Source organism: Coregonus lavaretus (assembly GCF_964263955.1).
Source record: "Coregonus lavaretus genome assembly, chromosome: 8".
NCBI classification, from domain to species: domain Eukaryota; kingdom Metazoa; phylum Chordata; class Actinopteri; order Salmoniformes; family Salmonidae; genus Coregonus; species Coregonus lavaretus.
This window is the reverse complement of record NC_139995.1, coordinates 33,895,456-33,921,287: the sequence shown is the minus strand read 5'-3', so window position 1 is coordinate 33,921,287 and position 25,832 is coordinate 33,895,456. Positions and strand designations below refer to the sequence as shown.

Here is a 25,832-nt window from a genome sequence, read left to right as displayed (position 1 = left end):
AAAAATTGTCAGACTCCAGCAACCATAGTCATAGACTGTTCTCTCTGCTACCACACGGCAAGCAGTACCGGAGCGCCAAGTCTAGGTCCAAAAGGCTTCTTAACAGCTTTTAACCCCAAGCCATAAGACTCATGAACAGCTAATCATGGCTACCCGGACTATTTGCATTGTCCCCCCCACCCCCTCTTTTACGCTGCTGCTACTCTGTTTATTATTTATGCATAGTCACTAACTCTACCCACATGTACATATTACCTCAATTACCTCGACTAACCGGTGACCCCGCACATCGACTCTGTACCGGTACCCCCTGTATATAGCCTCCCTACTGTTATTTTATTTTACTGCTGCTCTTTAATTATTTGTTCTTTTAATTTTTTACTTAACACTTTTTTTCTTAAAACTGCATTGTTGGTTAAGGGCTTGTAAGTAAGCATTTCACTGTAAGGTCTACCCTGGTTGAATTCGGCGCATGTGGCAAATAAAATGTGATTTGATTTTTTTGATAGACCAGATTTCCCTCATAACTACGACTGCAGCACAGCCGTGCCCAAAAAATCGTAAACCACGCACTCATTTATAATTGCTTTATTCCTCAAGTATAAGTATTAAAATGAAGTATTCAAACAGGGCCAACGTGTGTTTTAGATTCATAAAGCCTATTTGATAGTCCTTTCCTCCTTCACATGACTCCCTCAAATGAAACAATTCCAGCTCTGTGCTCAGGACTCGTTTTGCATTCTGTCCATCGCATCCCCAAGGCAACCAGGGCTGGTGGGCAGACTGGTTGCATCACCAGTTGCTTCTCCGAGGAGGCGAGGCTAACAGCTCAGTATACTGTGGAAGACAGCCTATTGGGCCTCCCAGAGGATCACCTAGCAACTTTTTAAACCTTTAACTAAGCAAGTCAATTAAGAACAAATTCTTATTTACAATGACGGCATAACAAGAGACAAAAGGCCTCCTGTGGGGACGGGGGCTGGGATAAAAAACAAAAAACATCACAACACTACATAAAGAGAGACCTAAGACAATACAGCATGGCAGCAACATGCAACATGACAACAAAACATGGTAACAACAACATGACAACACAAACACGGTAGCAACATGGCAGCAACACATTGTAGCAGCACAAACACAGTACAAACATTGTTAGGCACATACAACAGCATGAAGGGCAAAAAAGCAGCCACAAGTGTCAGTAAGAGTGTCCATGATTGAGTCTTTGAATGTATAGATGGAGATAACTGTCCAGTTTGAGTGTTTTTTGCAGCTCCCTTGCATTACCAATTACAACAAAACGTTGTGTTATTCAAGATGAAAGACTCTCCCTCTAGCTTTGGTAGCTGAGTCAGGCTAGTCTACATGGGCATAGAAGTCAAATACACACCAGAGCCTAGCCGGTCTCTGAACCACACACAGACAACAGGCCCCTCCATACAGAAAGGCCCAGTGTACTGGACTACACTGCAATAAGCTAAAGTACTGCCTTTCCTTAGTGTTCACTGCTATTCTGTCACTACACATCTGCATCAGTATTGGCCATGGTATAGTTATAACCCTTTAGTTAATGGTTGTCTTGGTGATCTTATGGCACATGTAGGAGCCTCCTTTCTTCACTCGGTCTCAGCCTGATGGTGGACCTGTCTGTAAAAGAGAGGAGAGAAAATTTCAGAACATGAAGAAGAGGAAATCCTCACAGAGATGAGAACCACATAAAATAAACGTGTGTGTACTACAGGGTTGCGTCGTTCATCCATGGTGTGGTGAACAGTCCACCAGTCAGATGTCCACTCCCATGCATTCCCCACCATGTTGTACAGGCCATAGCCATTAGTAGGAAATTACATCACCTGCAGGAGACAGAGAGATAAGCATATTAAATAGAGCTATAGCTAATTAAAACACTACATACAATGAGCGTACAAAATATTAGGAACACCTTCCTAATATTGAGTTGCACCCCCTTTTGCCCTCAGAACAGCTTAAATTCGTCGGGCATGGACTCTACAAGGTGTCGAAGGTGTTCCACAGGGATGCTGGCCCATGTTGACTCCAATGCTTCCCACAGTTGTGTCAAGTTGGCTGGATGTCCTTTGGGTGGTGAACCATTCTTGATACACACGGGAAACTGTTGAGCGTGAAAAACACAGCAGCGTTGCAGTTCTTGACAAACTCAAACCAGTGTGCCTGGCACCTACTACCATACCCCGTTCAAAGGCACGTAAATATTTTGTCTTGCCCATTTACCCTCTAAATGGCACACATACACAATCCATGTCTCAAGGCTTAAAAATCCTTCTTTAACCTGTCTCCTCCCCTTCATCTACGCTGATTGAAGTGGATTTAAAAGGTGACATCAATAACGGATCATATCTTTCACCTGGATTCACCTGGTCAGTCGGTGTCATGGAAAGAGCAGTTCTTCTTAATGTTTTGTACACTCAGTGTATATGAACATCTTAGAATGACAAACTTCTTCACCAGACACTGTCACAGTATGTTATTGTGCATGTATGGAAACATTACATATACTGAATATATACGTCATAGAAAGCGTGACACCAAAAGACCTGGAAAAGTTAGACACCATCAATCACAGCAGCTATTGAAGTAAGACAGTATAATTTCACTATTACTATTCAGTTCATTAATATTATCTAAATGTTATTCAGGGCGGCAGGTAGCCTAGCGGTTAAAAGCTTTGGGCCAGTAACCGAAAGGTCGCTGGATCGAATACCTAAGCTGACTAGGTGAAGAAATCTGTCGATGTGCCCTTGAGCAAGGCACTTAACCCTAATTGCTCTTTTAAAGTTGCTCTGGATAAGAGCATCTACTAAATGACAAATGTAAATGTATATCTATAGCAGCTGTGATCTGGTGGTGGTGTGACATTGTGAACTCTTGATATTGTGTCTAATCTCCAACGACATGCCAGTTCCTGTTGGTAAGCAGTGGCTGAATCAGAGATCAACTTCCTGTTTCAGCACAATGGACTGTGGGTAAGCGCCACCCTGCCTCCCTAACATGGGAGTGAACAGACTCCCATGAGCCCTTTGTTTAGAACAATTTTATATACTGCATTTCAGTCTCATTCTTTCACATTCTCTTTCTCTGTCCCTCGCTCTCCATCACTGTCTCTCCACCTCTCTTACTGGTGAAGTTTTGGTGTACCCGTCCTCTCCTGAGTTGTGTGGGTTGTGTGGGGGGAACTCTCCCTGCCAGAGGTTGGCGTAGTGCTGGCCTTTAGGGTTCAGTTTGTTCCCCCATGGGTATAGCCTGAAATACAGAAACATAGGATCAGGGCATTGGAGAAAGGATAGGCACTACTAGAACTATGCAAGGATTAAAAGGTGTCCAGAATGAGTAGTGGCATATGACATTCAGGTAACTGCCAAAATAAAGGAAACACCAACAAAGTTTCTTAATAGGGCGTTGGGCCACCACGAGCCAGAACAGCTTCAATGCACCTTGGCATAGATTCTACAAGTGTCTGGAACTCCACGAGAAATTACATAATTTGGTGTTGTGTTGATGGTGCTGTAAAAGTGTGCAAAGCTGTCATCAAGGCAAAGGGTGACTACTTTGAAGAATCTCAAATATAAAATATATTTTCATTTGTTTAACACTTTTTTGGTTACTACATGATTCCATATGTGTTATTTCATAGTTTTGATGTCTTCACTATTATTCTACAATGTAGAAAATAGTTAAAAATAAAGAAAAACCCTGGAATGAGTAGGTGTGTCCAAACGTTTGACTGGTACTGTGTGTGTGTGTGTGTGTGTGTGTGTGTGTGTGTGTGTGTGTGTGTGTGTGTGTGTGTGTGTGTGTGTGTGTGTGTGTGTGTGTGTGTGTGTATGTATGTACAGTTGAAGTCGGAAGTTTACATACACCTTAGCCAAATACATTTAAACTCAGTTTTTCACAATTCCTGACATTTAATCCTAGTAAAGATTCCCTGTCTTACGTCAGTTAGGATCACCACTTTACTTTAAGAATGTGAAATGTCAGAATAATAGTAGAGAGAATGATTTATTTCAGGTTTTATTTCTTTCATCACATTCCCAGTGGGTCAGAAGTTTACATACACTCAATTAGTATTTGGTAGCATTGCCTTTAAATTGTTTAACTTGGCTCAAACATTTCGGGTAGCCTTCCACAAGCTTCCGACAATAAGTTGGGTGAATTTTGGCCCATTCCTCCTGACAGAGCTGGTGTAACTGAGTCAGGTTTGTAGGCCTCCTTGCTCGCACACACTTTTTCAGTTCTGCGCACACATTTTCTATAGGATTGAGGTCAGGGCTTTGTGATGGCCACTCCAATACCTTGACTTTGTTGACCTTAATCCATTTTTCCACAACTTTGGAAGTATGCTTGGGGTCATTGTCCATTTGGAAGACCCATTTGCGACCAAGATTTAACTTCCTGACTGATGTCTTGAGATGTTGCTTAAATTTATCCACATAATTTTCCTTCCTCATGATGCCATCTATTTTGTGAAGTGCACTAGTCCCTCCTGCAGTAAAGCACCAAACAGTTTCGAGTTTTATGCACTACCTTTGACCAGAGCTCTATGGTCCATGGTCAAAAGTAGTGCACTATATAGGGAATACGGGGCCATTTAGGACACAGCCAGTCCCTGAGCCTTGGGCCCAATAGTGGATCCAGAGTACAGTGCCGTGATTGGAATGCATTAGTTTAAAAAAAATTAACAAATAGGTTTATTGGGGTAAATCAATAAGGGCCGGTCTTCAACAAGAAACTCTCCACTGATGCCAGTGTCAGAACTCCTCTGAGGTGGGCCTCATTTGTATAATTATTGAATATTAGTTACATGGGGCCTACTCCGACCACAAAGGTACACATGCTGAATACTGATGTGCATTGATGTGCTCTACAGAGCCATAGCTAAAATTACACAACTAAAACCCTGCACTGATAGTACTATGCAGTACAGTATGTGCTATTGACTGAACGAGGCAACTGTTTCAATGTACTACAGTTTATTCTTGATGGTTTGGAAGACGACAGTGCCCTACTTTGCAGTTGCCCGCTGCTGTCTCAGAGAGGGTATTGAAGAACACAGATTCAACCACCCCGACAACCCCCCCCCCCCCCCCAAAAAAAAAAAATCACTGAGTGCTCCCCCTTCCCCATTTTTCTTCCCTCCCCCTCCCTTCACCTTCGACTGAGACTACAGTGGTTTCCATCACTCAGCACATCCAGAGGAACATGAACATGAAGTTGAAATATTAACCATCTTTTCTGCCCGGAAACAACATACACTCCAGGACAGCAGCGCAGCTGCAGCTGATCTTAGACCAGTGATCCAGGCACCATCTCCTCTCTCCTCCTCCATCACACATGGGAGACACACTTGAGTCTTTTGTTTTACTTTCTATCTCATTCTCCCATACACCCTGAAGGCAGTTGGAGTGAAGGCTTGGATGGAATTTTTAAACACAAGGTTTTTTTTAAAGTCAGTGAACGCTGTTGTGTCAATGGATAAAGCTGTGGCTGAGCAAGCCTGCTAGCAATGACTATCCTCTGAGGAGAGGAGGAGAGAAAAAATGAGGGGAGAGGAGGGGGGAGGAAAGGAGAGGAGAGGAGGGGGGAGGAAAGGAGAGGAGAGGAGGGGGAGGAAAGGAGAGGAGAGGAAAGGATTTATTTAGATTTTCCTATAATGTCAAGCAAAGAGGCACTGAGTTTGAAGGTAGGCCTTGAAATACATCCACAGGTACACCTCCAATTGACTCAAATGATGTCAATTAGCCTTTCAGAAGATTCTCCTAAAGTTGATTTCCCGGGATCGGGAAACCACCAGTGCAGAGCTTGCTCAGGAATGGCAGCAGGCAGATGTGAGTGCATCTGCACGCACAATGAGGCGAAGACTTTTGGAGGATGGCCTGGTGTCAAGAAGGGCAGCAAAGAAGCCACTTCTCTCCAGGAAAAACATCAGGGACAGACTGATATTCTGCAAAAGGTACAGGGATTGGACTGCTGAGGACTGGGGTAAAGTCATTTTCTCTGATGAATCCCCTTTCCGATTGTTTGGGGCATCCGGAAAACACCTTGTCAGGAGAAGACAAGGTGAGCGCTACCATCAGTCCTGTGTCATGCCAACAGTAAAGCATCCTGAGACATTCATGTGTGGGGTTGCTTCTCAGCCAAGGGAGTGGGCTCACTCACATTTTGCCTAAGAACACAGCTATGAATAAAGAATGGTACCAATACATCCTCCGAGAGCAACTTCTCCCAACCATCCAAGTACAGTTTGGTGACGACCAATGCCTTTTCCAGCATGATGGAGCACCTTGCCATAAGGCAAAAGTGATAACTAAGTGGCTCGGGGAACAAAACATCAACATTTTGGGTCCATGGCCAGGAAACTCCCCAGACCTTAATCCCATTGATAACTTGTGGTAGATCCTCAAGAGGCGGGTGGACAAACAAAAACCCGCAAATTCTGACAAACTCCAAGCATTGATTATGCAAGAATGGGCTGCCGTCAGTCAGGATGTGGCCCAGAAGTTAATTGACAGCATGCCAGGGCGGATTGCAGAGGTCTTGAAAAAGAAGGGTCAACACTGCAAATATTGACTCTTTGCATAAACTTAATGTAATTGTCAATAAAAGCCTTTGACACTCATGGAATGCTTTGTAATTATACTTCAGTATACCATAGTAACATCTGACAAAAATATCTCATAATACTGAAGCAGCGAACTTTGTGAAGACCAATACATGTGTCACGACTGTATAAATGACACATTAATATGAGTGGTTCCCTTAAACATCGACACACACCACAACACTACCTGTGCTGTAGGCGACCTATGCAGGCGTACTCCCACTCAGCCTCTGTGGTTAGTCTCTTGTGGGCCCAGGAGCAGTAGGAGCATACCCCCATGACACATGCAGTACAGGGTGGTCCAGCCTGCACACACAACCAGGTTTATGGTTAATAATAATACACCCCTTGACTTTTTCCACATTTTGTTGTGTTACAGCCTAAATTTCAACATGAGGCCAATGGTGACTTTTAAACCGTTACAGAGTTTAATCGCTGTGATAGGAGAAAACGGAGGATGGATCAACAACATTGTAGTTACTCCACAATACCAACCTAAATGACAGTCAAAATAAGGAAGCCTGTACAGAATAAAAATATTCCAAAACATGCATCCTGTTTGCAATAATGCACTAAAGTAAAACTTCAAAAAATGTGGCAAAGAAATGCATTTTATGTCCTGAATACAAAGTGTTATGTTTGGGGCAAATCCAACCCAACACATCACTGAGTACCACTCTTCATATTTTCAAGCATGGTGGTGGCTGCATTATGTTATGGGTATGCTTGTCATCGGCAAAGACTAGGGAGTTTTTTAGGATAAAAATAAATGGAATAGAGCTAAGCACAGGCAAAATCCTAGAGGAAAGCCTGGTTCAGTCTGCTTTCCAACAGACACTGGGAGACAAATTCACCTTTCAGCAGGACAATAACCTAAAACACAAGGCCAAATATACACTGGAGTTGCTTACCAAGACGATATTGAAAATCTATTGCAAATCTTGAAAATGGATGTCTAGCAATGATCAACAACCAACTTGACAGAGCTTGACAATTTTTCTATAGAATAGTCAGCAAATATTGTGCAATCCAGGTGTGCAATCCAGGTGTGCAAATACGCTTGACCTCATCTTTACTAGATGCTGTTGTTCTACTAATCTCACTGCAACTCCCCTCCAAGTCTCCGACCACTACTTTGTATCCTTTTCTCTCTCTCCCTCTCCTCCAACACTACTCACTCTGCCCCTACACAGATGGTAATGCGCCGTCGCAACCTTCGCTCTCTCTCTCCCGCTACTCTCTCCTCTTCCATCCTATCATCTCTTCCCTCTGCTCAATCCTTCTCCCTCCAATCTCCTGATTCTGCCTCCTCAACCCTCCTCTCCTCCCTTTCTGCATCCTTTGACTCTCTATGTCCCCTATCCTCCCGGCCGGCTCGGTCCACCCCTCCAGCTCCGTGGCTTGATGACTCATTGCGAGCTCACAGAACAGAGCTCCGGGCAGCTGAGCGGAAATGGAAGAAAACTAGACTCCCTGCGGACCTGGCATCTTTTCACTCCCTCCTCTCTACATTTTCTTCATCTGTTTCTGCTGCTAAGGCCACTTTCTACCACTCTAAATTCCAAGCATCTGCCTCTAACCCTAGGAAGCTCTTTGCCACATTCTCCTCCCTGCTGGATTGCGTCCTACCTGACCGGTCGCTCCTACCAAGTGGCGTGGCGAGAAGCTGTCTCCGCACCACGTGCTCTCACCACTGGTGTCCCCCAGGGCTCAGTTCTAGGCCCTCTCCTATTCTCGCTATACACCAAGTCACTTGGCTCTGTCATATCCTCACATGGCCTCTCCTATCATTGCTACGCTGACGACACACAACTAATCTTCTCCTTTCCCCCTTCTGTTAACCAGGTGGCGAATCGCATCTCTGCATGTCTGGCAGACATATCAGTATGGATGACGGATCACCACCTCAAGCTGAACCTTGGCAAGACGGAACTGCTCTTCCTCCCGGGGAAGGACGGCCTTTTCCATGATCTCGCCATCACGGTTGACAACTCCGTTGTGTCCTCCTCCCAGAGTGCGAAGAGCCTTGGCGTGACCCTGGACAACACCCTGTCGTTCTCCGCTAACATCAAGGCGGTGACCCGATCCTGTAGGTTCATGCTCTACAACATTCGGAGAGTACGACCCTGCCATACACAGGAATCGGCACAGGTCCTAATCCAGGCACTTGTCATCTCCCGTTGGCTGGGCTCCCTGCCTGTGCCATTAAACCCCTACAACTCATTCAGAATGCCGCAGCCCGTCTGGTGTTCAACCTTCCCAAGTTCTCTCACGTCACCCCGCTCCTCCGCACACTCCACTGGCTTCCAGTTGAAGCTCGCATCTGCTACAAGACCATGGTGCTTGCCTACGGAGCTGTGAGGGGAACGGCACCTCCGTACCTTCAGGCTCTGATCAGTCCCTACACCCAAACGAGGGCATTGCGTTCATCCACCTCTGGCCTGCTGGCTCCCCTACCTCTGCGGAAGCATAGTTCCCGCTCAGCCCAGTCAAAACTGTTCGCTGCTCTGGCACCCCAATGGTGGAACAAGCTCCCTCACGACGCCAGGACAGCGGAATCACTCACCACCTTCCAGAGACATTTGAAACCCCACCTCTTTAAGGAATACCTGGGATAGGATAAAGTAATCCTTCTAACCCCCCCTTACCCCAACCCCCCCCCCCCCCCCCCCCACACACAAAAAAAAAGAAAAAAAAAAAGGTGAATGCACCTATTTGTAAGTCGCTCTGGATAAGAGCGTCTGCTAAATGACGTAAATGTAAATGTTAGAGGCTTACCCAGAAAGACTCACACCTGAAATCGCTGCCAAAGGTGATTCTAACATCTATTGACTCAGGGGTGTGAACACTTATGTAAATTAGACATTTCTGTATTAAATGTAATACATTTGCCCACATTTTTTTGAACATGTTTTCACTTTGTCATTAAAGGGTATTGTGTGCAGATGGGTGAGATAAAAAAAAGACAATCCATTTTTAATTCAGGCTGTAAGACAACAAAATGTGGAATAAGTCAAGGGGTATGAATACTTTCTGAAGGCTCAGTAGCAACATACACCTACTCATTCAAGGGTTTTTCTTTATTTTTACTATTGTCTACATTGTAGAATAATAGTGAAGACATCAAAACTATGAAATAACACATATGGAATCATGTAGTAACCAAATTGCTGCAAAGAAACCATTACTAAAGGACATCGATACAAAGAAGAGACTTGCTTGGGCCAAGAAACACGAGCAATGGACATTAGACCGGTGGAAATCTGTCCTTTGGTCTGATGAGTCCAAATTTGAGATTTTTGGTTCCAACCGCTGTGTCTTTGTGAGACGCAGAGTAGGTGAACGGATGGTCTCCGCATGTGTGGTTCCCACCGTGAAGCATGGAGGAGGAGGTGTGATGGTGTGGGGGTGCTTTGCTGGTGACACTATCTGTGATTTATTTAGAATTCAAGGCACACTCAACCAGCATGGCTAACATAGCATTCTGCAGCGATACGCTATCCCATCTGGTTTGGGCTTAGTGGGACTATCATTTGTTTTTCAACAGGACAATGACCCAACACACCTCCAGGCTGTGTAAGGGATCTTTGTCCAAGAAGGAGAGTGATGGAGTGCTGCATCAGATGACCTGGCCTCCACAATCCCCCGACCTCAACCCAATTGAGATGGTTTGGGATGAGTTGGACCGCTGAGTGAAGGAAAAACAGCCAACAAGTGCTCAGCATACGTGGGAACTCCTTCAAGACTGTTGGAAAAGCATTCCAGGTGAATCTGGTTGAGAGAATGCCAAAGGCAAAAGGTTTTATTTTGATTTGTTTAACACTTTTTTGGTTACTACATGATTCCATATGTGTTAATTCATAGTTTTGATGTCTTCACTATTATTCTACAATTTAGAAAATAGTAAAAATTAAGAAAAACCCTGGAATGAGTAGGTGTCTCCAAACGTTTGACTGGTACTGTATATTCAGTACATTTGTCCCAAGCAGGAATCAATACAACTCAAACCAACTGAGCCATAAGAATCATCAGTTTATCAGCAGACGTCTACCTGTCTGTGACATAGAGTAGTGACTGGGGGATACTGGATCTCATTAGGATAATCCAGTGTAGAGACGTAAGTCCTACCTGTGATGTAGAGACAGGACTTGACTTGATATTGGATTCTATTCTTTCTGATTAGGATGATCCTAGAGCTCCTAATTGTCTGTGATGTAGAGATGTAACTCCTACCTGTTAGTGATGCTGGAGTCGAGGCCCTCAGGGTGCCTGCAGTCTGCCCCTCTGACTGGCATCCACCAGGGGGCAGCAGCCACCTGACAACCAGGAGGTCACAACATCAGCTGCTTTGTGACACAGGTAGACAGAACGCAACTCGGCAGGAACGGTCTTGGTGGTCAGGCCGAGTGTGCACCACAACCACGTGCACACAAACTTGCATGCTTCTACACACAAACACACACACTACTTGAGTGCAAAAGGGGACAGTGTTACATTCCTAAGCTAGCAGTGTTTACGCTTAGTCTCCACCTCTGACTCACTCTCCTCTCCCAGGCCCCCACTTCAACTGAATATGCACCCCAAAATTGTCTATGGATCACCAACAGTCTACACAGGCCTTCCCTCGCTCTCCCTCTCTTGTTAAAGCGACTTACACATCATGTTCCTGCTGAACTAAACTCAGCAAAAAAAGAAACGTTCTCTCACTGTCAACTGCGTTTCTTTTCAGTAAACTTAACATGTGTAAATATTTGTATGAACATAACAGGATCCAACAACAGAGACAAACTGAACAGGTTCCACAGACATGTGACTAACATAAATTGAATAATGTGTCCCTGAACAAAAGTAAGTCAGTATCTGGTGTGGCCACCAGCTTCATTAAGTACTGCAGTGTATCTCCTCCTCATGGACTGCACCAGATTTGCCAGTTCTTGCTGTGAGATGTTACTCACGCACAGAACGAGCAGTATGGCTGGTGGCATTGTCATGCTGGGGGGGTCATGTCAGGATGAGCCTGCAGGAAGGGTACCACATGAGGGAGGAGGATGTCTTCCCTGTAACGCACAGCGTTGAGATTGCCTGCAATGACAACAAGCTCAGTCCGATGATGCTGTGACACACCGCCCCAGACCATAACGGACCCTCCACCTCCAAATCGATCCCGCTCCAGAGTACAGGCCTCGGTGTAACGCTCATTACTTCGACGATAAACGTGAATCCGACCATCATCCCCGGTGAGACAAAACCGCGACTCCTCAGCGAAGAGCAGTTTTTGCCAGTCCTGTCTGTTCCAGCGACGGTGGGTTTGTGCCCATAGGCGACGTTGTTGCCGGTGATGTCTGGTGAGGACCTGCCTTACAACAGGCCTACAAGCCCTCAGTCCAGCCTCTCTCAGCCTATTGCGGACAGTCTGAGCACTGATGGAGGGATAGTGCGTTCCTGGTGTACCTCGGGCAGTTGTTGTTGCCATCCTGTACCTGTCCCGCAGGTGTGATGTTCGGATGTACCGATCCTGTGCAGGTGTTGTTACACGTGGTCTGCCACTGCGAGGACGATCATCTGTCCGTCCTGTCTCCCTGTAGAGCTGTCTTAGGCGTCTCACAGTACGAACATTGCAATTTATTGCCCTAGCCACATCTGCAGTTCTCATGCCTCCTTGAAGCATGCCTAAGGCACGTTCACGCAGATGAGCAGGGACCCTGGTGACCCCTTTTGGTGTTTTTCAGAATCAGTAGAAAGGCCTCTTTAGTGTCCTAAGTTTTCATTACTGTGACCTTAATTGCCTACCGTCTGTAAGCTGTTAGTGTCTTAACGACCGTTCCACAGGTGCATGTTCATTAATTGTTTATGGTTCATTGAACAAGCATGGGAAACAGTGTTTAAACCCTTTACAATGAAGATCTGTGAAGTTATTTGGATTTTTACGAATTATCTTTGAAAGACAGGGTCCTGAAAAAGGGACGTTTCTTTTTTTGCTGAGTTTAGTTCATAGAGAAATAGAAAGAAGTGCTAAATGACTCAAATGTAAATTTGCCTCCAAGGCAAAACTGTTTTTCCACACAACTAAAAAGTCAATTGTGTAAGATGTGGGTGTCTTAACTTGAAAGAGTTCTCAACAGGCATCATGAACATCATGTGCCAATCTACACAACTCAGCTTTGGGACTACATTACAACAGGATAATGAAAAATCAAGTTCCAGAAAGAAAACAACGCGTGTGAACTTCTCCCCCTGGCCTGGCCCCTTGCTCTCTCAATCACCATGGTAACCCCCAGTGAGGACCTCCATCTGTGAGTGATTACTTGCTAATGTGTGTGTCGCAATATCCTCCATCCCCTGAGGATCACAACACAGTCTGACACAGATGTCCACTCTCAGTCCAGTACATGTAAGGCCATGGGCTCAATTCAATCTAACCCACTTTGCAGTAATTTACTTCCAGTTTTCAGAGTAAGACGTGTGCGCACAGGAAGTAGTGTGTAAAGAAAGATACTGTGTAAACATTTAATTCAAGGCTATGTTGAAATCATACTGTAATATAACTTGATGAACTTGAATTCCAGAAGACGTATATGTCAGTACTGTGTGTGTGAACCTTTAACAGTTACTGGAATCATATCATACTGATTCCCTCTCGTATACTCCATGTTGACTGTTCCACCATACAGCCTAAATGACCTGGACTACTGCAGGGAGAATGGCTTGGCTGTCTGCTGTGGAGCGGAGTGAATGCTGCTCAATGGTTTAACTCGGGGGCAGTCACCCCTCTGTACAGGCTTCAAAGCAGTATCAAAGGAGACTGATAAAATGGCAGTCTATGGGAATGCCATCAGATGATAGAATGAGAAACCACATCAACGCCTCAATGCGCCGTAGCCCAACTTTAGAAAGGTGCATATACAGTGCATTCGGAAAGTATTCAGACCACCTAACTTTTTCCACATTTTGTTACTTTACAGCCTTATTCTAAAATTTATTAAATAGTTTTTCCCCCCTCATCAATCTATGCACAATACCCCATAATGACAAAGTAAAAACAGGTTTTTAGAAATGTTTGATAATTTATACAAAATAAAAAACTGAAATATTACATTTACATAAGTATTCAGACCCTTTACTCAGTACTTTGTTGAAGCACCTTTGGCAGCGATTACAGCCTCAAGTCTTCTTGGGTATGACGCTACAAGCTTGGCACACCTGCAGATCCTCTCAAGCTCTGTCAGGTTGGATAGGGAGCGTCGCCACACAACTATTTTCAGGTCTCTCCAGAGATGTTCCATCGGGTTCAAGTCTGGGCTCTGGCTGGGCCACTCAAGGACTGGCCTGGCCACTCAAGGCTTGTCCCGAAGCCACTCCTGCTTTGTCTTGGCTGTGTGCTTAGGGTCGTTGTCCTGTTGGAAGGTGAACCTTCGCTCCAGTCTGAGGTCCTGAGTGCTCTGGAGCAGGTTTTCACCAAGGATCTCTCTGTACTTTGCTCCGTTCATCTTTCCCTCGATCCAGACTAGTCTCCCAGTCCCTGCCGCTGAAAAACATCCCCATAGCATGATGCTGCCACCACCATGCTTCACCGTAGGGATGGTGCCAGGTTTCCTCCAGACATGACACTTGACATTCAGTTGGTTTCATCAGACCAGAGAATCTTGTTTCTCATGGTCTGAGAGTCTTTAGGTGGCTTTTGGCAAACTCCAAGCGGGCTGTCATGTGCCTTTTACTGAGGAGTGGCTTCCGTCTAGCCACTCTACCATAAAGGCCTAATTGGTGGAGTGCTGCAGAGATGGTTGTCCTTCTGGAAGGTTCTCCCACCTCCACAGAGGAACTCTGGATATCTGTCAGAGTGACCATCGGGTTCTTGGTCATCTCCCTGACCAAGTCCCTTCTCTCCCGATTGCTCAGTTTGGCCTGGCAACCAGTTCTAGGAACAGTCTTGGTGGTTCCAAACTTCTTCCATTTAAGAATGATGGAGGCCACTTCTTGGAGACATTCAATGCTGCAGAAATGTTTTGGTACCCTTCCCCAGATCTGTGCCTCGACACAATCCTGTCTCGGAGCTCTATGGACAATTCCTTCCACCTCATGGCTTGGTTTTTGCTCTGATATGCACTGTCAACTGTTTTTTATTTTTTATACATTAAAAAAAATATATATACGTGTTTTCGCTTTGTCATTACGGGGTATTGTGTGTAGATTGATGAAGAAAATGTTTTATTTAATCCATTTTAGAATAAGGCTGTAATGTAACAAAATGTGGAAAAAGTCAAAGGGGGGGGGGGGGGGGGGGGGGGTAGATCAGCTTAATATTGCAGATAGATTGTAACTTCCATCAATGTAATTGTCTGCATCACTTCCAATCCCCCATGTTTTTTATATATATACCCCTTTATTACTTTTCAACCCCACCATCCTTTCCCTACTTGGGGTAAATTAGTGAACAACAATGCTTAGGACTCTACTTCCAGCTTATACTTACTATCTACATTTTATGGACACAGTCAATTTTACAATAATTCTATTTTATCTGTTTTTGCTCCTGAACTTCTTCTACTCTCAACCTCTCTGATCATTTTCATGATGTCCATCCGGTTTGCTTCTATATGCCATATCTTTCTAACTGTGCTCTTTCCCAAAAGCTCCCAACATACAACCTATATACTTATTATGGACACAGTATGCTTACATTATTAGTTATCTTGTTGTTATTTGTTATTAGTCCCATCCTTCAACTCCATTCAACACCTCCCATCTATCTCTTAACACCATCCATATAGGATTTCTATTTGCCATATATTTTGTTGTTGATGTTTTACAAAAGTTCTGAACCTTTCTATTCTCATTGCTTCTACAGATTGTGAATTAAAAATAAACATTTTTGGTAAAAGTATTATTATATTATTGATCGATTGACTATGACTTTTCAGATCACCCAGTAATGCTATCTGCAAGGTTAGCTCCAAGTAAATATTGCAATCCTTTAGCCATTCCTGGACCTGTGTCCAAAAACAAGCTACAAATGGACAGAACCAAAACAAATGATCTAATGATTCTGTCTCTTCAAAGCAAAATCTGCAGAGCTGGGAAGATTGTATCCCCCATATAAATAACATTCTATTGGTAGCAAGAATTCTATATAATAATTTAAATTGAAAGATTATAATTTTTGAATCCGGTGTCGTTTTGCATGTCAGTTCATAAACACTATGCCATGGGATCGGTACGTCAAAAATCTCTTCCCAACTATTTTGCAATCTATATGGGACGGCTGTCAATCCTTTGGTCCTTAAATGAAACTGATATACTTTATTTATCACAGTTTTCCTTAACCAATTATGTTTTTTAATGCAAGGCAGACAGACAAGTTCCTTACTTTCTCCCCCTTCCACTTTCCTCTTCCATTTTTGCGGTAAGGCTGCAATTATTTGGTTGTAATTTTGGGTAGAGCAGACATTTCCATATGTTTTTGTTAGCTGCATGTGCGACATAACTCCACCAGTCCTACCGATGATATCATTTACGAAGATTATACCTTTTTTAAACATTTTGTCAAAAAATAAAGGTTTTTTGTCAATTAGTATATTTGAATCCAACTACAATATTTGTTGCATTTGTTCTGTAGTTTCTGGAGGATTAAATTGAAATTGCAACCAACTTTCTATGGCTTGTTTTAGAAATAGTGATATTTGGGAGATGATTTCCTTTTTAAATAACTGAAAATGAGTGGTTGTAATCTGAATAAAGGGAAAAAGGCCATTCTTGAACATTGGGTGAGACAATCTTACTAATTTGCTTGAGAACCAGTTCGGATTTAAGTATAACTTTTGTATGACTGAAGCTTTTAGTGATAGGACTAATGCTTTAATATTTAATAATTTCTGTCCTCCGAATTCATATTCATTATATAAATAGGCCCTTTTAATTTTGTCTGGCTTGCCGTTCCAAATAAAATTGAATATTTTTTTCTCATATAATTTAAAAAACTGTTCGCTAGGCGTAGGCAAGACCATATGCAAATAGGTAAACTGGGATAATACCAAAGAGTTAATCAGGGTGATTTTTCCACAAATTGACAGGTATTTACCTTTCCATGGTAGCAAAATCTTATCTAAGACTAATCTTAATAAATAAGTCAGTTACATTTTAAAACCTACCTCAGTGACGTAGCCCGTGGCGTTGATGAAGCTCTGGAAGTGGCGGTTGCTGACCTCATGAGCGTCCATGTAGAAGGGGTCCAGGTGCACCCTAAAGCAACATTGTTGCACCATTCATTAAGCTCCACTTGTTTGTATAGACAACAGACAAACATCAGGACCATCTACAGCAGCCTGGTCTCATACACAAGACGTAACATAGTAAATGTAAATCCGGGACAACCAAATGAGTGTGATATGTTACGTTTGGTATGGTTACACAAGATATGGTTACTTGGTTGCGAGTTTGAATCTCATCACAGACAACTTTAGCATTTTAGTTAATAAGCAACTTTTAACTACGTACTACTTTTTAGCTACTTTGCAACTACATAACCCTTCCCTTAACCTTGAACCCATTGTACATTGAGATTTTTGTAACATATTGTATGTTTTGCAAATCTGTAACATATAAACAAAATGGGTGATGGACATTCACAAATTAATACATACCATACGAAACGTAACATATACTAAATAGAGTGTACAGAATAATATGAAATGCTCTGAGACCAGGTGGGCATATAATGTGAACATCTAGCAACCCAAAAGTTGCAAGTTCGAATCTCATCATGGACAACTTTAGCATTTTAGCTAATTAGCAACTTTTCAACTACTTACTTTAATCTAACTCCTAAATGTAAACTTAACCCTAACCTTAACCCTAACCCCTATCCTAGCTAACGTTAGCCACCTAGCTAGAATTCGTAACATATAGTACGTTTTGCAAATACGTAACATATTGTAAATTTTGCAAATTCCTAACATATATTACGAATTGTAATTCGTAACATACACGAAATGGGTGATGGACAAGTTAATACATACCACACAAAACATAACATATTAAACAGAGTGCCTCGGATTTACATACAGAATAATGCGAAATACTCTGACACCAGGTTGTCTACAGACAACAGAAATAGTTATAGAACCATATGAAAGACACAAGAACCCTCTACAGACAAACAAGTACTTAAAACCATGAACCAACAATAAGACACATTGGCCTATCAAAGAGTCTCGCGAGGCCATCCTTCCAAATCTCGTCTCGTCAGAACGTGAAAAGTTGGCTTGTGCGCAACAACAGTGCAGGTTGATAGAATCGCATACCTGACTGCGAGTATGTCTTTGTTCCCTATTCGTCTGAATGCTTCTCATGTGACAGCAAGGTTTCCCGTTATGGTGCTTTCCCTCTCGATATCCACAACTGCATCTCTCTTCAGGCTGTGACAGCCACAGCTCGAGCCCTCTGCCGCCAGTGGAACGAGCGTCTCAGATTCTGTGCCTACGGAGAGCTCTGGCTTGCTTTGAACACACAGCGCATAATTTTTGATACTAAGGGAAAATAAGAAAAACGCACAATAAAGCAACATTGTTGCACCATTCATTAAGCGCCACTTGTTCGTAGATGGAGCACTGCTTCCGCATTCTCAGTCACGTGATCAGTCAGCTGAGGCATGTACAGTGGTCTTCTTCTTCAATGAGGTTTAACGGCGGTTGGCATCCAATTTGTTGCATTACCGCCACCAACTCCCTTTTCTTTTCCTTGAAAAATAAAATAAAGCAAAGAAATACCCTACCATCTAACACAACACTCACAAATTCAAAACTATTACTAATAATTAACCCCACCCTTCTCCACTATTTAAATATACTCACTTCTACCTCATGCCTCAACCTGAAATGATGGGACATCACCACTTAACATTAACACTCCATTTTACATTTACATTTTAGTCATTTAGCAGACGCTCTTATCCAGAGCGACTTACAGGAGCAATTAGGGTTAAGTGCCTTGCTCAAGGGCACATTTACGTCATTTAGCAGACGCTCTTATCCAGAGCGACTACAAATTGGTGCATTCACCCTATAGCCAGTGGGATAACCACTTTACAATTATACTTATTTTTTTTTGTGTGGGGGGGGGGGGGGGGGGGTAGAAGGATTACTTTATCCTATCTCAGGTGTTCCTTAAAGAGGTGGGGTTTCAAATGTCTCCGGAAGGTGGTGAGTGACTCCGCTGTCCTGGCGTCGTGAGGGAGCTTGTTCCACCATTGGGGTGCCAGAGCAGCGAACAGCTTTGACTGGGCTGAGCGGGAACTATGCTTCCGCAGAGGAAGGGGAGCCAGCAGGCCAGAGGTGGATGAACGCAATGCCCTCGCCTGGGTGTAGGGACTGATCAGAGACTGAAGGTACGGAGGTGCCGTTCCCCTCACTGCTCCATAGGCAAGCACCATGGTCTTGTAACGGATGCGAGCTTCAACTGGAAGCCAGTGGAGTGTGCGGAGGAGGGGGGTGACGTGAGAGAACTTGGGAAGGTTGAACACCAGACGGGCTGCGGCATTCTGGATGAGTTGTAGGGGTTTAATGGCACAGGCAGGGAGCCCAGCCAACAGCGAGTTGCAGTAATCCAGACGGGAGATGACAAGTGCCTGGATTAGGACCTGTGCCGCTTCCTGTGTAAGGCAGGGTCGTACTCTCCGAATGTTGTAGAGCATGAACCTGCAGGATTGGGTCACCGCCTTGATGTTAGCGGAGAACGACAGGGTGTTGTCCAGGGTCACGCCAAGGCTCTTCGCACTCTGGGAGGAGGACACAACTCCCTGTAACTCTTCTGCTGTCAAGTCTCGCACACCCAATTATCTCTCTGCAGCTGCCACCACAACCTCAATTTTCTTCGATTTACGTTCCATCCCTGCAGTACAATTAATAACCATTGCTATAAACGCTAAAAATCCAATCTTACTGAAACATATATCACTTGCTTGCCTATCCCACTGTACTGGTACATATATCCTACTCTCACCACTCCTCCCCCTTGACCCCTCTTCCTCTACTTTCTTCACTGCCTCCGCATATGACAATTTCTTCTCTACTCTTACCCTGGAAACCTCAACCTGCTTCTCTCGCACTGGACATGTCTGATCCCCAGCCCCATGGCCACCCCTACAATTAGCACATACCACCACTTTCCCAACTGCTTCATGTATGGCGCTAACTGTACTGTCAAAATGTAACAAGGCAGCAGATACTCATAAGACATTTAGTTCATAGCTACTTGTAAAGTAGAAACTGATCTACCCCCTTTAAAAAAAAAACGTTTTAGAAACGCAATCATATTTTCACGTTGAGGCGAGCTCAGTATATGTATTATTGATATTAGTTGTGTTGCCATCAGTAAAGTTAAATCCTGATCAATGTGTGCCATAATAGCATGTGTGAGTGTATTTCTTGATCGAAAATTCAATGTCACTTCCTTCAGCAATTTGTCTAAAGCTTGGATGGAGAAGTTTCCGTGCAACGCTCCAACACACAGTGGGAGTTGTAGTCTTAAATGTGCTTTCGGTTTTGTTACTTATCTGAAATAACCATTCAAGAAACATCATTTCCCAGAGACCAGTGTTTTCTGAGAGGCTACAGAGTTTAGAGCGGGGAAGAGCGCTGATGTAGGCAACGAACGGATGGCAGGGTGATTAGCTGTAAAAAGAAATCGGACTCTACTCGCTGACGGCATCTCCGTGCTATAGATTACCTGAAAGCGGTATGTCGCTGTAATGCTGTCCCGTTGATCCAGCCGCGCGCGTCGTTCACAAATACTTACCACAGCGAAGGTAAAGTTTAGCACAACTCTGTACAGTTTGGGGTAGCATCCCCGCCTGTTAAATATGTATTACTTGTGGCGAGGGAAGAAGCGCAACAATATATGTCCTTATGAACGGGCAGTCATGATTTTTTGCACTGACGCTGGTGAAACCATTTTTTTCCCGAGCTGAGAGACAGACTTCCACATTTATTAGGCAACTCGTCTCAGGGATGTGTTGAAGTTCAGTAAAGTTGGAAGTGATTTTGTAGGCTAACGTTACCCTGTAAGGTAGCCTGAGATGGGCTGAACATGGTCATGGATTTGATGCTGACAATTTGCCCATTGACTTGGGCATCATGTTGATGAACATAAGTTACAGTAGCCTATGTCATGCGTTACTGTTGCCTACTAATTGTTTGTCTATGTTGTTTTGAGGTGGTATGATGGGGTGAATTGTTCTCCATGTTTTTTTTCTTTGAGTATGTTTATAAGATGACTGGTCTGAACATATGTTAAGATCAACCTCTGTGTACTCACTCATGGGTGATGTTGCAGTGTAGGCAAATAATACATATGTGTGTAGGTAGGCTACTAAACTTGCACAGTAGGAGCTCAGTCATTGAGTTCTGAAAGACTGAAATGTCACCAATGTGAGTCAGGACTCAAGAGGTACAATATGTTCCAGGAGTTTTTCTTTACCAGCCACATGAACAGGAAAAGCTCTAAGCCCCAATGACAGCCTACAGTTAGGGTCTGGAGTTTTTCCTGGACAGGTCAAGTGGTCTGTAGCCTCGGTTTTGGTCTGTAGCCTCGGTTTCCAGGAGTCCTCACTGTTCATGGTGAACGAGACATGGGGGGTATGGTAACACGAGACTAAGTGGTCAGGAAAACAACTGGACTCTAGGCTCTAAACAACACAACACAGGACACTGCTTTACTCACTAGGCACTGTGACACCTGTAGTACATTAACCATGCACTAGACCACGTGTCACCCCAATAGTCATGACCTTATTCATTGTATTCTAACCACTAATCAGGGTTGGGGTCACTCCTTTTACAATTCAGTCCTAGTCCAATACAAAGTAAGGGCCATTTTCACTTCATTCCCTGAATTGAAAGAATTGAAAGGGGATTGAATCCAACCCTGATTGTAACCCAGCCTGGATCAGTGTTACAATAAAACACAGTGAACTGACTGGTCTATCACTCTTTCCACCCTATAGCCCAGAGCAGGTCTACTACACACAGCTGCATGTCCTTCCTGTTTCTCTCTGCCTCTCCTAATCATTAACTGTTTACCCCTCACCCACCCACGCAGCTACACCAGGTTGGAGCATCAGATAGTGCCTGGCCCCATGCAAATCCTCCTGCTACCTTTCTCTCCAGGTTTCCTCTGTTCCGATGCACCTCACTGGAACTGGGAAACCAACGGTCTGCTCCATTAGAACAATGTCATGTAGGGAAATCCAAGGTGGATGCTGGAATCTGAAATCCACTGATGGCAAGGCCTTGTGTTTCCAAGATACACATTCATGTTACAATTTTACCCCCAGTTTGATTTGATTCCCTGTTCATTTGTAATGCAAATAAACTATGATTTATATATTATCATGCAGGACTGTAATGTCTTTACAGTTCACAGGGTTAGGAGGATGACCTGACAAAGTGAAGACGTACCAAATGTCACTCTTATGTTCCTGAGTTATTCCTGACCATGTGACCTGCCCAGGTCTTTAATGTGTGTGTTGTGATTCTATTTCTATGGTGGTAAAATTCCTGCCTCTCCTCTCCTCCAGGTGTGGCCCAGTGTGTGTGTGTGAGACATGTCAGATAAGATGTCCAGTTTTCTGCACATCGGGGACATCTGCTCCCTGTATGCAGAGGGCTCCACTAATGGTTTCATCAGCACTCTGGGGTGAGTTAAGTTCACCTATCCCTTCTCTCCTTTAGCAATTATCACTTACCATCTCAAATGAATGACAATGGTGGGCACATTGCTCTTCTAACACAGGGCTGTTCAATTCCGGTCCTGGATGGCCGAAACACTTCAGTTTTTTTGTTTCTACCTTAATTGCACTCACCTGGTGTCTCAGGCCTGAATCAGTCCCTGATTAGAAGGAAATGATGAAAACCAGAAGTGGTTTGGCCCTCCAGGACCGACATTGAACAGATCTGGTCTAATGTAATAATTTTAGATGGTGCCTATATCTTTCCCAATCATTTGGGATGGAGGAATAAAGCTGCATCTACTCAGCAGATGCCATGGGACATGAACTCACCTGCTTTTGAGGTCTGAACATGCCTGACAAACTTTAATTGTGGAGGGAGCTATCCCTTTAAGGGTAAATTCATAGCTTAATGTAAACTTGAGAAGGTCATTAAGGTCTGCAGTGCATATATAAAGGACCTTAGTCTGTAGTGGTGGTGTGTGAGTCCCAACAGTAAGATGAGTGTGTGTTTGAGAGAGGAATGCTGTGGAGATGAATCACAGGAGAGGTGTTGTGGCCTGTGAGTCTGAAAGTTGCAGGGAGGTACTGGCACACAGGGCTGTGTGTGTGCTGCTCAGGGGCCCCTCTGCCATCTGTGGGCCACTGATATAGAGTGGTTTGGAAGGGTAAATGACATTTCCACTTTCCCAAAGAACAGTGCTGGGCAAACTAAGCCCTTTGAAGTGGAAGTCTGGTCCTGGGTGGCTCCATGACCATGATAGTATGTAGGCTGGGAAGAATGGGAAATAGGGGGGAACTAATGAACACACTGATAAGGTGGGTGTGTGTGTGTGAGAGAGAGATGTGTCTGGGAGGGAGAAAGGATTTAACCCAGATGGAGAAAGGTAGGGAGGGTGCCTGTGTATAGTATGTGTAGACTGTTGGTGATCCATAGACAATATTGGACACACAATGATAAGATATGTTTGTGTGTGTATGAGCAAGAGAGAAAATAAATATAGGGCCATAATACCAGTGAGAACTTGTAAATGCACTCTACAGGAATTCTCCTAGAACAGGTTTCCCTAACTGCCCCCCCCCCCCCCCCCCCCTGTAAATAAATACTGTAAAAACACCAGCAAATCAGCAACAACTTATTTTAATTTTGAAAATCTGTTCCAAATATTCCCACGCATACTACAGAGATATGTGATCGTATGCAAATGTAAGTAAGGTTTCAAATGATTACGTTTTAGTCAAATGTTATATCTGTTTGGGCTTCTTGCGGTCAATTTGCACTGTGTGCATAGTGTGCACTGTAGTCTATACAGGAACTTATAAGACATGCCATAACATTATTAATGTGCTTCTGCCACACTTCTAGTCACTCACTCACTTACTTGCTGTGGCTATACATTGATGATATTTCATGCTCTCTGCTGCTCAGACAATGTATTTGAAGAGTATTTAATCCAGTTTGCTGACTGCTGGTTTGGTGCTGTTTACATGTGATTTACAAGGGGGTGGCTGTGACACAGCAGGTGGATGATTAGTAAAGCTAGTGCTTGCTAGAGGCTCAGGATCCCTGGACCCACCCCCCCCCCCCCCCCGCTGCTCATGAAAAATGGATCAGACTGAGTCACAGCAGAAAGAGACCTCACTGCCTCCACTGAGTGACACACACAGACAGACAGACAGACAGACAGACAGACAAAAACATATAATGAAACTTAAAAAGTCAAAGAATAGGAACTTCAGGCTTTTAACATGGCCTGCACATCTATAGAGCTGGGAACCTATACTATAGGCTATAGCTTATGGATAAATTCCTTTTCAAATTCACCATCAGTGTGCCCTTTAACCTCTTAACCCCAAACCTTCAGGGATAGGATTGTAGGGGAGAGAGTATTGTCATAGACAGGGCTGTTATGGTGGCTGTATTACCACCACACTGGCAGTCAGGAGTCATGAACGCAGTCAAATTCCATGTGACCATTGAGTCAAGGTAATTAGGCTTCTCCAAAACTGCGCTCTGATTCCTCTGATGGTCATTAGTAGCCGAAAAAACTTGCTAAAGGCCAGTCGATAATGGCCGGTACGCAGCGCTCTATGGCATTCAGAGTTTGAGCAGAATAGGGTCACCTGTTGCACAGCGAGAGCCAGCTCCTCAGCTGTTGCGCAACATTTCTGTAGGCAATGCAATTGCGTGAGAAAATAGTTTTCATGGCCTCTATTAAAAAGAGGAGGATCCCATCAGGTTTCTATAGGTTAGGCCTACTATATTTATTCCTCAACTTTCCTAATATTAAGCACATTGCTTCGCTTTACAACCGGAGTAGCCTACCTGGCTGGCATGAAAATAAAGCGCCGGAAAATAATCCTCCATTTGTTATTCAAGTGCATACGGATGACATCTTTTTTTAGCCTGCCTCTGTTCCGACAGGTGCATGATAATGGCCCATTCTAAATTAAAACTAATTGCATATATATTATTCTAAATTAAAACTAATTGCACACATATTATTTAGTATACAGTGCCTTGCAAAAGTATTCATCCCCCTTGGCATTTTTCCCATTTTGTTGCATTACAATCTGTAATTTAAATTTATTTTTATTTGGATTTTATGTAATGGACATGCACAAAATAGTCCACATTGGTGAAGTGAAATGAAAAAATAACTTGTTTCAAAAAATTCCTAAAAATAAATAACAGAAAAGTGGTGCGTGCATATGTATTCACCCCCTTTGCTATGAAGCACATAAATAAGATCTGGTGCAACCAATTACCTTCAGAAGTCACATAATTAGTTAAATAAAGTCCACCTGTGTGCAATCTAAGTGTCACATGAATAGTTAGCACGCTCAAGTTTTTTTGTCTTATTTCTTGTTTGTTTAAAAAAAATGGTAGGCATGTTGTGTAAATCAAATGATACAAAACCCCCCAAAATCCATTTTAATTCCAGGTTGTAAGGCAACAAAATAGAAAAAATGCCAAGGGGGGTGAATACTTTCGCAAGTCACTGTATGTAAAGACAAGATTAAATTGAGAATAGTCTGAATGGTGAAAATATTATCTCTTGTGAATGATGCACAGCGCATGCATTCTTTTGCGACTTTTTCAAATCATATAGTCACATGCATCATGACAAGTGCTTGTCAAATTGTGAATGAGAGACTGATGAAGTGTGGGCAGCCTGTGCAAGAAACAGAGCAGTGTTGCCTTTCATGCAATATTTTTCTAATCATAATTCATTGCATCATGCAGCCTTAGCCTATATGTTTTGAATTGTAATACATTTTAACCATTTGTATCACAACTAAAGTTGCATAAATAACTCTAAATTAAGCATATATGAGGACCTGTTTCTTTGTTAGCCGCTCAACACAGAAAAGCGCACTCCTTCAAATCTTTGGGGGAAAATATATGCTTTCTATTTTATTCAGCTATATTCAGTTGTATTGTTCTTACTATAAAATAATGCCACGTGAATATAA

General features: G+C 43.4%; 1 protein-coding gene and 1 pseudogene across 2 annotated transcripts in view; one reads left to right on the top strand and one right to left on the bottom strand.

The window, feature by feature from the left end:
* Nucleotides 1-1,476: 1,476 nt before the first annotated feature.
* LOC311133903 (formylglycine-generating enzyme-like) lies at nt 1,477-18,254 on the bottom strand (annotated as a pseudogene). The gene is made up of 7 exons (XR_014615388.1): nt 17,935-18,254; nt 16,783-16,873; nt 10,871-10,953; nt 6,825-6,943; nt 3,159-3,282; nt 1,743-1,856; nt 1,477-1,650 (listed from the first exon to the last, which is right to left on the bottom strand). The product of XR_014615388.1 is annotated as a formylglycine-generating enzyme-like (transcript).
* A 1,978-nt stretch (nt 18,255-20,232) lies between these two features.
* The window catches only part of LOC311134346 (inositol 1,4,5-trisphosphate-gated calcium channel ITPR1-like), a 144,099-nt gene continuing 138,499 nt past the window's right edge, over nt 20,233-25,832 (top strand). Inside the window, exons 1-2 of the mRNA XM_084167995.1 lie at nt 20,233-20,435; nt 22,206-22,324. Of these exons, the coding sequence (XP_084024121.1) occupies nt 22,233-22,324 (92 nt within the window). The 5' untranslated portion in view covers nt 20,233-20,435; nt 22,206-22,232. The remainder of the gene's footprint in view (nt 20,436-22,205; nt 22,325-25,832) is intronic.